At 45.6% G+C, this 12852-nt stretch overlaps 1 protein-coding gene across 2 annotated transcripts in view; it reads right to left on the bottom strand.

Annotated features, from left to right (window-relative positions):
* Positions 1–2395: 2395 nt before the first annotated feature.
* LOC134436385 (PR domain zinc finger protein 1-like) overlaps positions 2396–12852 on the bottom strand; it is a 20102-nt gene continuing 9645 nt past the window's right edge. Inside the window, exons 1-5 of one of the 2 annotated variants that reach the window (XM_063185571.1) lie at positions 11825–12080; positions 10796–11084; positions 6195–7201; positions 5811–5939; positions 2396–4693 (exon numbers count right to left, since the gene is read on the bottom strand). In XM_063185571.1, the coding sequence (XP_063041641.1) occupies positions 3977–4693; positions 5811–5939; positions 6195–7201; positions 10796–11084; positions 11825–11833 (2151 nt within the window). In that variant the 5' untranslated portion in view covers positions 11834–12080 and the 3' untranslated portion in view covers positions 2396–3976. Of the gene's footprint in view, positions 4694–5810; positions 5940–6194; positions 7202–10795; positions 11085–11824; positions 12081–12852 lie in introns of those variants that run through there. The other variant, XM_063185570.1, reaches the window with a different exon arrangement.

Here is a 12852-nt window from a genome sequence, read left to right as displayed (position 1 = left end):
TCACAGGTTATTTAAATACTGAAAACGAAACTGTGTTACTAAGATCTTGTAAACTTCCGCGATCTACGGTGTATGAAAATTATCAGTAGAGAAGGGGTGTGGCCAATTTACTGTTTGACACCGTCAGTGAGGTATTGCCGTCTGGTATACGGTATAAATACTGGCTAGTCATCTACAAGAACTAACAGAGAAGTGGAAATAGGGAATGTAGTGCATTTAACAATAATCTTGAAGGTTCAGGGCCGGAGACCAGCTCAGGCAGACCGCGATATTACATTTCACGGCCCCGGCCCACAGGGACAAGTCCCCGATCTCCCGACGGCCACTCCGCGCCTGCACTCACACACACACATCAAAGCCTCATTGAAAAGGTGTGCTATTTTGATCTCCTCCATCTGTGAGTGAAGAAAAACATATACATGTTTTATTTTATTGTGATCGAAAAACACACATCGGGTTCCACAAACTCATAAGAGAAGCTCAACCAGGCCTTCTCTGTAACCAAACTTTCTACTCTCTCTCTCTCTCTCTCTCTCTCTCTCTCTCTCTCTCTCTCTCTCTCTCTCTCTCTCTCTCTCTCTCACAAACACACACACACACACACACACACACACACACACACACACACACACACACACACACACACACACACACACACACACACACACACATGCAAAGAGAAACGCCAAGAAACGAAGGAAATGTTGCCACCATGTCAAGAGAGCCTTTGGTAATCTGATACACTGGAGTTCCCAGTGTTGTAATCATAGGCTTTTGGACTTTTTAAACAAGTTCTATTTCAACCCAATGGACCTTCATCTCTCTGATCCGTCCAGGCCTGGACCGGCCATCTGGCATAGCGGGCATTTCACAGTGGGCCCTGCACCCTCATGGGTCCCTATTTTCAGAAATGTAAAAAATATATCGTTTACATTTCTGAAAATAGGAGCCCACAAGGGTGCAAGGCCCACCGGTGAGTCAGTGTTACGCCGCTAATTATGAGGGGTCCCTTCAAGCCAAAAGTGCCCAGGCCCTATTTCTCCCCCAGTCCTGCCCTGGTTCTGTCACTCGTACATGTCATTGTCCCAAACTTGCATGCATTTCCCCCAACTCCTAACCACACGACTTGGCCATGATGAGGAAACCTGTGCTTTTCCTTTTATTTTCAAATGCATGCTGAGTAGAACGCACTTGTACTTTACGCTACACTTTACACGTTGAGTACGCTACCCAGAACCCAACACCCACTAGTTTCAGTTCCTCTGCTTTCTAGGTACTGCTTATGTGAGCAGTATGTGAGCCGTCTGACCATAGAGGAGAACCACATGCCTGGGGTGCAGACAAGAAAACATTCCCTGTAAGATTTAGGCGACTAGGATATTCCTTGAGGTGCTAAGATGGTAAATCAGTTCTCTGTGTAATTCCTGTGTGTTTCGCGTAATAAAGTCATAACGCGTCGCGTGGCCCACGGCTGGATTGGCCATATGGCATAACAGGGCATGGGCAGGACCGGTGATCACCTCACCTCAATGGTATCAGTCCTCATGCCGCTACAGCAGACCTCTCAGTGACAGTCTGATATAAATAAAGTATTTAGCCATTACAGACAAAATAGCTCATATCAGATGACTTAAAATCTAATTGATTAAAGTTGTCAGGAGCTTCATTGTTTCTCTTACGTCATGCGTGGTTGAGCGGTCTTGGTTGAAATTGCCCGTACCACTTTGTTGGCCTAGGCAAGCCCTGACATGGTCCCTGCTGTAAATGTGCTGTTCCCTTACCAGAATGGCCATGGCATGCTCGTAATGTGTTACCAAAGACCATGTGACGTAGCGTCGTAGTAATCCAGCAGTCTTTTCAGGAACTAGTACAATATTCCACTGACACAACGGTGTGCACAATGAGTCTACACTAGAGGTGTGTTGTTCATGAACGAGACGGTTCTTTTGAACGGCTCCCTGAAGTGAACGATGGCAACCGGATCACAGCTGGGGGAGCCGTTATCGACCGTTATTTCGTTCATTTTTCATTCATTTTAAGCACGTGACCTCGACCAGAGTAATTAAATTTGGGAAAAAACACAATTGTTTACCTCAAAGAGAGGCAAAACGGTCTTTAGAAGCAGGAGAATAATCAGTTGTTGTTTGCACAAAATTACCTTGAGATGCAGTCAAAATATTACATTCTTAACACTGAATACATAATTTAAAAAAGAGCCAAAAGAGTTTTTTGAACGGCTCTTTGAAAGGAACGAGCCACTAAGATCCGGATCCCATCAAAGAGCCATAAATCCCATCTCTAGTCTACACATACACACTGACAAACGCACGCACTCGAGCACACACATATTGGTGGGCACGTGGGTACACACAAAAAGGACCACAAAGTCATGGTGTTGATATTTTCTTACAAAAATGTTTAATGAAAATAAGTTTTATCACATAGAAAGTAAAGACATTATATTGTAAACTGAGTTCAAAAATAAGCTACATTAAAAGTAAGCGACAAAACAAAATAGCCTACAATAAATTACAACCCATTTGCAGTAATAATTCCTGAAGAACATGTTTGTTATTCGGTAGTGCCACAGAGGCTGTAACAGTATATGGTTTCTGCTTTCCCGGCACAAATATCATTTCCCAGAGTCGAGATTCTGAAAACCTAATTTGAGGTACATACATGCATTGACTGTCTTTTTTATCTGTGCTTCTTCTTACCTCTTCTTGTTCTTATTTTTTTTTTAATTTGGTTAATATCATTCCTGAGATTCATAGAGTAACAACGTTAGGGATGTACTTTTATTCCCCCAAAAAACACGAAAGTCCCTATATTCTCCAGATGACATCATGTATCGTCATATATAAAAAATATGTAAAGCTTTTTTTTAAGTTAGACATAAACAAACAAAAACACAGTCATCCAACCAAAAATATCAATTTGTTCAGTGCATTGTCACAAGCTGCTACCGTTTAGAATGCATTACAGAATGAACTTAATAAATTAAATGTCTCGTACATATATCGTACTGGTCCTGCAAATATTATTCATTCATCTAGTGATTGTCACCTGAGACAAACAAAGAAAGAGCTAATGCAAGTGCATCAAGTTGGCCTACATCAGGTCGCATGGTTAAACTCAGAAAATGAAACACTTCCCTTCCTCTGTCATTGATATGCAAGGCGAGACACGCATTCATGCAGGCAGGCACGCACGCACGCACACACACACACACACACACACACACACACACACACACACACACACACACACACACACACACACACACACACACTGGCATGCCTTGCTTTTTCTATTCCTGAGAATTACCCATACTCCTGTGCCTGAGATCATGTGACAAGAAACAAGAAACAAGCATAACCAGAAGAACTAACAACAGATTGCCACCAGCAATGACGGCAACCACAAACAAACAAAAGAAACACCTCAAAGCAATAAGTTAAGTATAAAATAGCAGAAAAGTGCCAGAGTTGGAAGCTGGAATAAGCCCGTCTCTGCCATCTTTGGAAAATTTCACATAGTTTGGTTTTCGCTCCCGATTTGGTTTCGTTCTCTCTCTCTCTTTTCCTCACAAGAAAGAGCTACAAAATACATACATACATACATACATACATACATACATACATACATACATACATAAAGACAGACATACATACATACAAACATAAAGACAGACAGACAGACATTTCGCTTGCTTTAGTATTTGGCATGGCTCGTCGTTGTGATGAGGAAAACAATCATTCTCTCTCAATCAAGTCTCTTCATGTTCTCCAGCTCAGTCATTCATTTTACGTAGTAACGTCCGTGATGTACAATTGTTTTTGCACAGCTCAGCAGGCAGGTGTCGGGAGATAGCCCATAGGTCGCTAATCTGAAGCACTATAAAACTTTTTTTTCATAGAAAGTTTTATAGTTTTTCAATAAAGTCTGCAAATCAGTCCACCGCCATGATATGACGTCACGCCTCGGTCTTGATCACCGTGGGGGGGCGGGGGTTGAACCGTACCACGCTGGCTCTCTCCTGGTGATGCTGATGGTGATGATGGGAGGTGGCATGGGCGGTGGTGGTGGGGGAGCCGCCCCGCTTACCGACCAGCGCCTGGAGGAGGCGCATAGAGCTCTCTGCGCCGCCCCGGCCCCGGTCCTCCTTCCCCTCGGCTCCCCGTCCCGCCACGGACGCTGCCGCCACGCTACCCGCCACGCTCGCGGCCAGCCAGCACTCCAGCGCGTCCTCGCCGTCACGCCGGCCGAACGCGGAGCTGCGTGCCAGGGCCATCGCCTCGGGGCTCCCGTCAAAGCGCTCCAGGAGCAGGCCCACGGTGCGCAGGTCGGCAAGGGGCGGCAGCTGGTCACTGGAGGAGGCTGTGATGGAGGCGGAGGAGGAGGCGGAGGAAGGGGCCAGGCAGCAGAGGCGCTGGTGGAGCTGCAGACTGGGGGGGTGGAGGAAAGCCGCCTCGCACAGGCTGCAGCGGTGGGGGCCCTCAGTGGGGGCGGAGATGCAGCCGGGGGCAGCGCCGGGGGCGGAGGCGGCGCTGTGCAGCCGACGGTGCAGCTTGAGGTGGATGTACTGGGTGAACTTGGTGTCGCACAGCTTACACTGGTACGGCTTCTCCCCCGAGTGCAGACGCAGGTGAGTCTTCAGGTTGCTGGTGCTGCTGAACCGCTTATGGCACACCTGGCAACGCAGAGGCGGCAGGGGAAAGGTCAAGGGAGAGAGAGAGAGAGAGAGAGAGAGAGAGAGAGAGAGAGAGAGATGAAGAAAGAAAGAAAGAGACGGGGAAACAAAAGAAAAAAAGGAAAGGCCAAGGGTTATTCCTTTTCATCATGGCACTGAGTTCAAACCAACACCCAGAAGGCAAACGTGCATTTTAACTATACACCTTTTCTTAACTAGGGAGTGTTAATAATAAAGACCTAAAAGAAATCCCGCCTTGTTCCTAGATACTGTAAGCCTGTAACTTAACTTTCTTGTTTTGTTTTGAACACGTCCTGCACGATTTGCCAGATCACGTCACTATACCAGAGGCAAACACCTCCAGCACGCCCTGAGCAATAACAAACTACAATGGCCACAAAAGGCCACCTGATTGCTTTTTGACACGACTGCCAGAGGTGTGACAGCGCTGCACTACACACGCCATATAGCATACAGCACAGCTCGCACGACAGGGCATAGTATTACATGACAAAGACACAAAAGTTAAACAACAGCAGAAGGTACTGCTGTGTCACTTCAGGCCAGTTGAGGTGTTTCCCGCATGTTGCCGCATCATGATAAGGACAAGAAACTAAATCAACAACAAAAAGCCAAATAGAAATCAAATGGAAAGCACAAATAAGGCGTCCCGTCATGGCTTGAGGTTGATCAGGTAATTCCCTGTGGCGTTTCATAACTGGAATTCCCTAGTGGTTTATCGACAAACGGGATTAGCACACCAAATAGCTCCTATCGTTTACTATCGGTGACGGCAACCTGGTGACCAAGAACCTAACCTTGAGGTGGTGATAAATCATCTAATAGTAGGGCCTGGAGTCCTCATTTTCTTACCTAAATGACTCCTGTGGGCTATCTAATTGTCAGGTTTACCACTTGATTTGAACGTTTGTATGTTGCTTTGGATAACAGCGTTATGTAAAGTAGTCTAATGGTTTGCCCCCATTTTTATTACAGTTTTGTTTCACACAGAGATGTGTGAAAAACACACACACACACACGCACACACACACACACACACACACACACACACACACACACACACACACACACACACATTCGTAGAGTGTGGGCTCACCTGGCACTCGTGCGGTTTCTCTCCTGTGTGCACCAGGTGGTGTTTCTGGAGGTGGGCGAGCTGCGTGAAGCTCTTCTTGCACAGGTTACACTGGAAGGGTCTCTCCCCGCTGTGAACGCGCAGGTGCACCTGAAGAAGACACCACACAATGAGCACAGAACATCAGCTGAGGAACACATGACACCACGAGCACAGAACATCAGCTGAGGAACACATGACACCACGAGCACAGAACATCAGCTGAGGAACACACTCAGCTAACTCAGCTCACACTGAGACTGACCACATTTGACAACTCCGCTAACTACTTCATGAATTCATGAACTTCTGACTTTAGGTCAGACAAAAATAAATAAATAAATAAATAAAAAGAGCTGGGCTTACCTTGAGGTTGGAGAGTTGTCCGAAGGTCTTGAGGCAGATGTTGCACTCGTACTTGATCTTGCCGTTCTGCTTCTTCAGCGGGTAGGGCAGGGCCTTGTAGCCGGGGGACTCACGGCTGCGAGGGGGCGGCGAGGGACCATGACCACCGCCACCGCTCTTTCCCCCATTGGCCAGGCTCAGGTTGATGGCCTCCTCACATCCCAATGAGGTGATGCGGAACTCCTGTGTAGAGTCCTGCAGCGGGACGGGGGAGAGCTCCGGAGTGGCGGGGGCTCCGGTGGGAGGAGAGGTATTGGGCATGCGCTCCTTCAGCCCACCGTGTGGTGGTGGAGGATAGGGCAAGGTGGCTGGCATCCCAGGCTGGGACATAGGGGGGAAGGGTAGACCCTCGCCACCGCCCAGGAAGGAGCCGTACCTCAGGGGAGCTCTGGAGGGGATCAGCCCCGGGTATGGGGAGGGGTACTGGGGCAGCAGCAGAGGCGTGTGGTGGGGGTAGTGGTGGTGGGGGTTGTACGGAGGCAGCAGCGGGTTTGACAGCTGTGGGATTGACCTGGGAGATGGGTACAGCGGGTAGGGGGCGTTCAGGCCCTCGCGGTGGTGCCCGTAGAGGCCGTGCAGGTGCAGGGGCAGCTCGGGGGCTGAAGGGGGGGTCCCCTGGAAGACGCGATGATGACCCAGGCTGGCATCCCTGGAGTCGGGGCGGGGAGAGGGGATGGTGGCAGCATCTGTGTCGTTGTCCTCGTCCTCTCCGTCCCTCTCGGACTTCCTGCTGAAGTCCATGACCTGCTGGTCCTCTGGCGTGTCCGGCGGGGTGTCTCGTTCTAGAATGCCGACCACGTCGATCTTCTCGTCACACTCCTCTCTCTCCTCCTCTTCCTCCTCCTCCTCCATCTCCACCTTGTTCTTCCCGTCCTCCTGGTCACTTCCCGACCATGCAGGGCTGGGTGGAGACTTGACAGTGAGGCCCCAGTGAGGTCTGAGGCTCTTTGCGGAGTCAATCAAGTGCTCTGTAGAGAGAGAGAGAGAGAGAGAGAGAGAGAGAGAGAGAGAGAGAGAGAGAGAGAGAGAGAGAGAGAGAGAGAGGCAGGAAGGAGGGAATGGGAAAGAGAAGGAAAAAGAAAAAAGAAAAAAAAGGAAAAGGTAAAGGATTAATGTCAGCTGAAATTCATCATCAATGACTCAGATGGTGAGATTTTTTTTTTTATCACCCTCACTGGGCCATTCGTAACTGCACTCCAAATGCAATTCCCATTATTGCGGTCAAACCCTAGAGAAAAGCCCATCATAAAACAAAAATAAACGCCCTCGTTTTATCGATCTGCTCCAAAGTCCAAAGTCACGATGAGTTTAAAACATGACATAAGAGTCAGCAGATCACACGACCAGAGCGATGGCCTCCCTCCTTCAGCAAACACACACGTACACACACACACACACACACACACACACACACACACACACACACACACACACACACACACACCCTCCCTCCCACATCCTCCCTTTCCTGCCCACTTATGGTAAACGGTGATGTGACGCTTTCAGTTGTCAGATGACAGTAAGGCGATATGTGGCTTTAGTTTCTGTATGACACTGCGGCAGTACCGTTATCACTTCATTAGACAACATAATTACTGTGTGGGAGTCCACGCCGTTGTGAGTGAGTGTGTGTGTGAGTGTGGGGGGGGGGGAGTATTCGAGTGTGGGTGGTTTAGTGTCTATATGTGTCTATATATGTGTGTGAGCTCCTGAAAATGTCTCTGTGTGTGATTTTGTGTATGAGTATGCCATTTTCATTGTGACCAGACCTGATAGCCACACTGAGGCACGTACCGTAAATTGCATTACAGGGATCAGAAACGTGTGACAGTCTCATGGAGAGTTAAAAATACCAAAACAGGTGACATTAACAAACAGCTGATGTTTGAGCCCTGACTCAGCACAACACTTACAGTAAGGAGTGTAATTTCAAATCTCCACAAAACTGTATAGAAAAAGACGAGTGTTTTTCCAGTGTTTCAGTGTTGGTTTCGTGAAATAAGATGTTTTTTGCCTCACAGCACAGGGAGTCACTTTAGCTGATGAGTGATATTTGAAGGAAAAGAAAGTGAAAACATGTACCCCCCTTTAAAGCCATAAAAAGTCACGGTTACTGTAAACCTCGTCTGTCGAAAGTGGGGAAAATGTCAAGCAAAACTGCCAGTTGAGAGCTTTTACTACAAGTTGACGCATAACAATACTACTAAGTCTCATAACAATATTTTGACATTTCTCCATGAGCCGTGCCTGTTTGCTCAACCATTGGTATGGTTAGATTACAGATTATGATAAATATTACTGTCCCTCTGTCAGTTATGAACGAATGTCTTCTTACAAACCTCAAGATCTATTATACAGTACATAAAAAAACAACAATAGTAGTAGCAGTAATAATAATAATAATAAAAATAATAATAATAATAATAATAATAATAATAATAATAATAATAATAATAATAATTATAATAATTATAATAATAATAACCCCAATTCTTGTTCGAGCCTCACGAGCTAAAAAAAATTGTCTAATGATATTCAGAGAGCTCCTTCAGGAAGAAGGAAGCAACAGTCTGAGAAATTGTCATCAGACCCATAATTAATTCTAGGATCTTGCTGCGTGACTACACGAGCCGTTTTTTAAAAAAAGGGTTCCTGAGTTTCCTGTCTCCTGTCTGCTGTCGAAAGCAGCAGCAGGGACCTTCCTTTAACACTCTGCCTAATTATTACCTGTGGCAGTCCGACCGTCACACAACAAAGCCAACAATTGAGCCGCCTGCCGCCTAATGGTAAAGTATCACTGTGACTCAGTGCTTTACAACAGTGGCGTTTGTCTTGAAGGTCCGGTGAGTAAGACAGCAGTCACAGACCCAGGAGCCTTGCTGTCGTCTGCCTTATCTGATCGCTATCACTTTCCATCCCGTCGTCCCTCCGATTTAAAATAGGTGGCTTGGACGTGTACGACACGGCACGACACACCTTCGCTATTTCTCTCTGTTCTTTTTCTCTGATAAATCTGGTCAAGGAAGATTGGAATCAACACCCACACACGTACAAACACACTCACCCACACCCACACACACACACACAAACACAAACATGCCATTGTCACGGACAGGAAGATCTCAGTTCTCGCTCTGTCACAAACAAACATAAGCGTGCCGCCAGGCGAGAATGCCTTTGATGTGGACGAGCTGAGGATTCGCTGGTATTTTGGCTCACTACTTTTGTTTCGCTGGCACACACGATCCAGACGATTAAAGGATGTCAGTGACAGGTGATGAGTGGACTAACTGGCTGACAGGCTGCGAATGGGCATGCCTTGGGGCGTTCAAACGAAGTGTAGGAGAAAAAAAACAGAAACCTCTCGTAACCCCCACACACACGTACTGTCAAAACCACTTCAAGTGCAGACCACAATCAAATGAGAATGGATCTTGAAACTCAATACACAGTAATAGCCTATGTCAAAAAAATGCACTACTTGTTTTTTTTAATAGAGTTGATGATATTCTTTTTTTTACTCAACACCTTCACTTTTTCCACTGTATAGTATCTGAAAACCATGTGATGTCAATTAAAGATAACCAAGATAAATAGCATGAATCAGACCTATTGGGGTATTACCAAATAATACTACAATTTAGTCTGCATCATCACACATCATAATGACACGTCCTATGATGTGTTTGATGTGCATTACATCACCTGGACAGTACATGTTCATACATGTAGTTATATGGAAAAAACAGTAAGCCAGTTAAGCATAAAAAGCTGAGTTGCCCTGCTGCCTTAAGTTTGTGAGGCTCAACTCAACTCGAGGCTTTCTCAAGTTGAGGTAGCCCCTTAATGCGCGCTGTACCTCCAGTGGCACGCTGTAATAGTCATTGAAATGTAACTACCATAGCACTACAATACTATTACACAACACAGGGCCTTTAGTAATGCACCACGTCTTGGTCATTACCATACTGATAACAACAATGTATAAAACCGCGTCTTAAGGGGTTAACTTACAAACTTAAGGCAGCAGGGCGACTTCCTTTTTTTACGTTTAACGGGCTGCAATGTTTTACAGTGTATAAAGTATTACCAAGACCAAGTGCATTGCTTACTGTGCTTGATGTGCTGTTCCTGCTCCTGCACTACATGTAATAAATAAATTAAAGTGCACTGCTTACTGTGCTTGATGCGCTGTTAATAATAATATAATAATATTAATAAAATAAAGTGTACTGCTTACTGTGTTTGATGCGCTGTTAATAATAATATAATAATATTAATAAAATAAAGTGTACTGCTTACTGTGTTTGATGCGCTGTTGATAATAATATAATAATATTAATAAAATAAAGTGTAGGTCTACTGCTTACTGTGTTTGATGCGCTGTTAATAATAATATAATAATATTAATAAAATAAAGTGTACTGCTTACTGTGTTTGATGTGCTGTTAATAATAATATAATAATATTAATAATTTAAAGTGTACGGCTTGCTGTGTTTAATGTGCTGTTCTTGCTCCTGCACTGCAGTGATATTAAATCAAATCAAAAGTACTGCTTACTGTGTTTGATGTGCTGTTCCTGCTCCTGCTGGTCCCGGTTCCGTGGCTGCTGCTGCTGCTGCTGCTGCTGGCTGCACAGCCTCTGGGAGTACTCGGGCGAGTACCAGACCAGCAGCTCCTGCTGGGGCTCCACGGGCCTCATGGTGTAGAAGAAGACGTCCTGGCCGTCCTGGCACGCCACCAGGTTCTGCTCGGCCAGCGAGCGGGCCGGGTTCACGTAGCGCATCCAGTTGCTGCGTCGCACGTCATAGCCATCGACGAAGTGAAGCAGCTGGCCACCGGAGTAAATCTGTTGTTGTTGCATTGGTGTTGTTGTGGTTGGTTTTGAAGAGGAGAGGGAAGATGAGGATGAGGGATGGAGAGATGGAGATGGAGAGATGAGGAGGAGGAAGGAGATGGAGATGGATAGACAGAGAGGTGGAGAAGGAGAGGGAGAGAGTGGTGGAGAAGGAGAAGAAGAGGGAGAAGGAGATGGAGATGGAGAGAGAGTGGAGAGGGAGAAGAGAGAAGGGGAAAAGATTGAGGAAAGAAGAGATTTTCACGATGAGTCCACATGACAAAAAGCATAACAATCTTTGTCCCTGTCTGGTCTTTTACTTACTAAATTAAAAAGTTAAAAAATAAAAAAAGGGAAAAAAAATAAAAATAACGCACAAATGCTGCGTCATCTGCTCAGTCCCTTAAAAGCATGAGGCTATTTTTCTTCTAATTTTATACAGTTTATAGCTGCAATAGCTGGCAATGCCCTAACCTACATTGAATAAGATAAAATAAACATGTAATAAATCAAATTGAAATGATATTAAATAAAACAAATAAATGCACATACAGTACATAAACGAAAATAATCATCATCCTCGACATCATCTTAATCATCATTGTCATCAGCCTCCATTGCATATTGTAATGAAAAATATATGCTCAATTATTGCCCATTGATCAAACACTAGTGAGCTTCAATCCAAGTCAGGACAGCTACCAAACAGGGAAAACTGTCCACCTCTGCCATGTATGTGCAATAAAATTCACCTCTGCCATGTACAGAATATGTGGAATATTCCTGAAGTCCTCTCTAAACTCCACTGCTCTTCTCTCCTCTCTTTGAGTCCACAATGAAATTGTCTGTGTTTTTTAGTCCTCCCTTGTCAATACTTCTTGTCAATACTTCTTCTCTTCCTTCAGTCCTTAGGTGCGCTTGAGTGTGTGCAGGTGTGTAGGAGCACGTTTGTGAGGTGTGTGTGTGTGTGCGCGCGCGTGTCTGTCACTGTGTGTGTGTGTGTGTGCGCGTAAGTCTCTGTTGTTGATATGGAATCAAATCAGTGGCTGCTGTGCTTTTAAAGAGTGTGTACACCTTGGCAGGGGGGGAGTGGAAAGGGGAGGAGCTTTACGATGTGAAAACACACCCATAAACAAGCCTGAGGCAGAGGGGAATTTCGGCGCTTCCAGTCTTACCATCAAGACTCCGCCTCTAAAGGGAGTGCTCAGTATGACGCAACCACACACACACACACACTCACACACACACACACACACTTTACAAGCACAGTCACTCATACCTGTCACGTGAGCTTAACTCTCACTGCTATGAAACTTGTTATGTGTGTGTGTGTGTACATCTGTGTGTGTGTGTGTGTTTGAAAACGGAAACAGAGAGGAAAGCACACACTCTCGGGGAACAAAAAGGTGACTAAGGAAAAGTATGGTAACAGGAAGAGGGGGGAAATCTCCAGAGTGACATAAAGACTGGCTGAAGATTGAATTGAAGTGTTTTGGAAAAAAAAAACACAAACACACTTGTGAGACAGGGAAAAGTACAAATATGTATCTCTCTCTGTCTCTCTGTCTCTGTCTGTCTGTCTGTCTGTCTGTCTGTCTGTCTGTCTGTCTGTCTCTCTCTCTCTCTCTCTCTCTCTCTCTCTCTCTCTCTCTCTCTCTCTCTCTCTCTCTCTCTCTCTCTCTCTCTCTCTCTCTCTCTCTCTCTCTGTGTGGCATAAACAGAGAAGACAAAAAAGAGAAAAAGAGAAAGACAAAGCGAAGACTTGGTTGGTGTGTTTTGC

The sequence above is a fragment of the Engraulis encrasicolus genome, chromosome 20 (assembly GCF_034702125.1).
Source record: "Engraulis encrasicolus isolate BLACKSEA-1 chromosome 20, IST_EnEncr_1.0, whole genome shotgun sequence".
NCBI lineage: Eukaryota > Metazoa > Chordata > Actinopteri > Clupeiformes > Engraulidae > Engraulis > Engraulis encrasicolus.
This window is presented reverse-complemented; position numbering and strand designations above follow the sequence as displayed.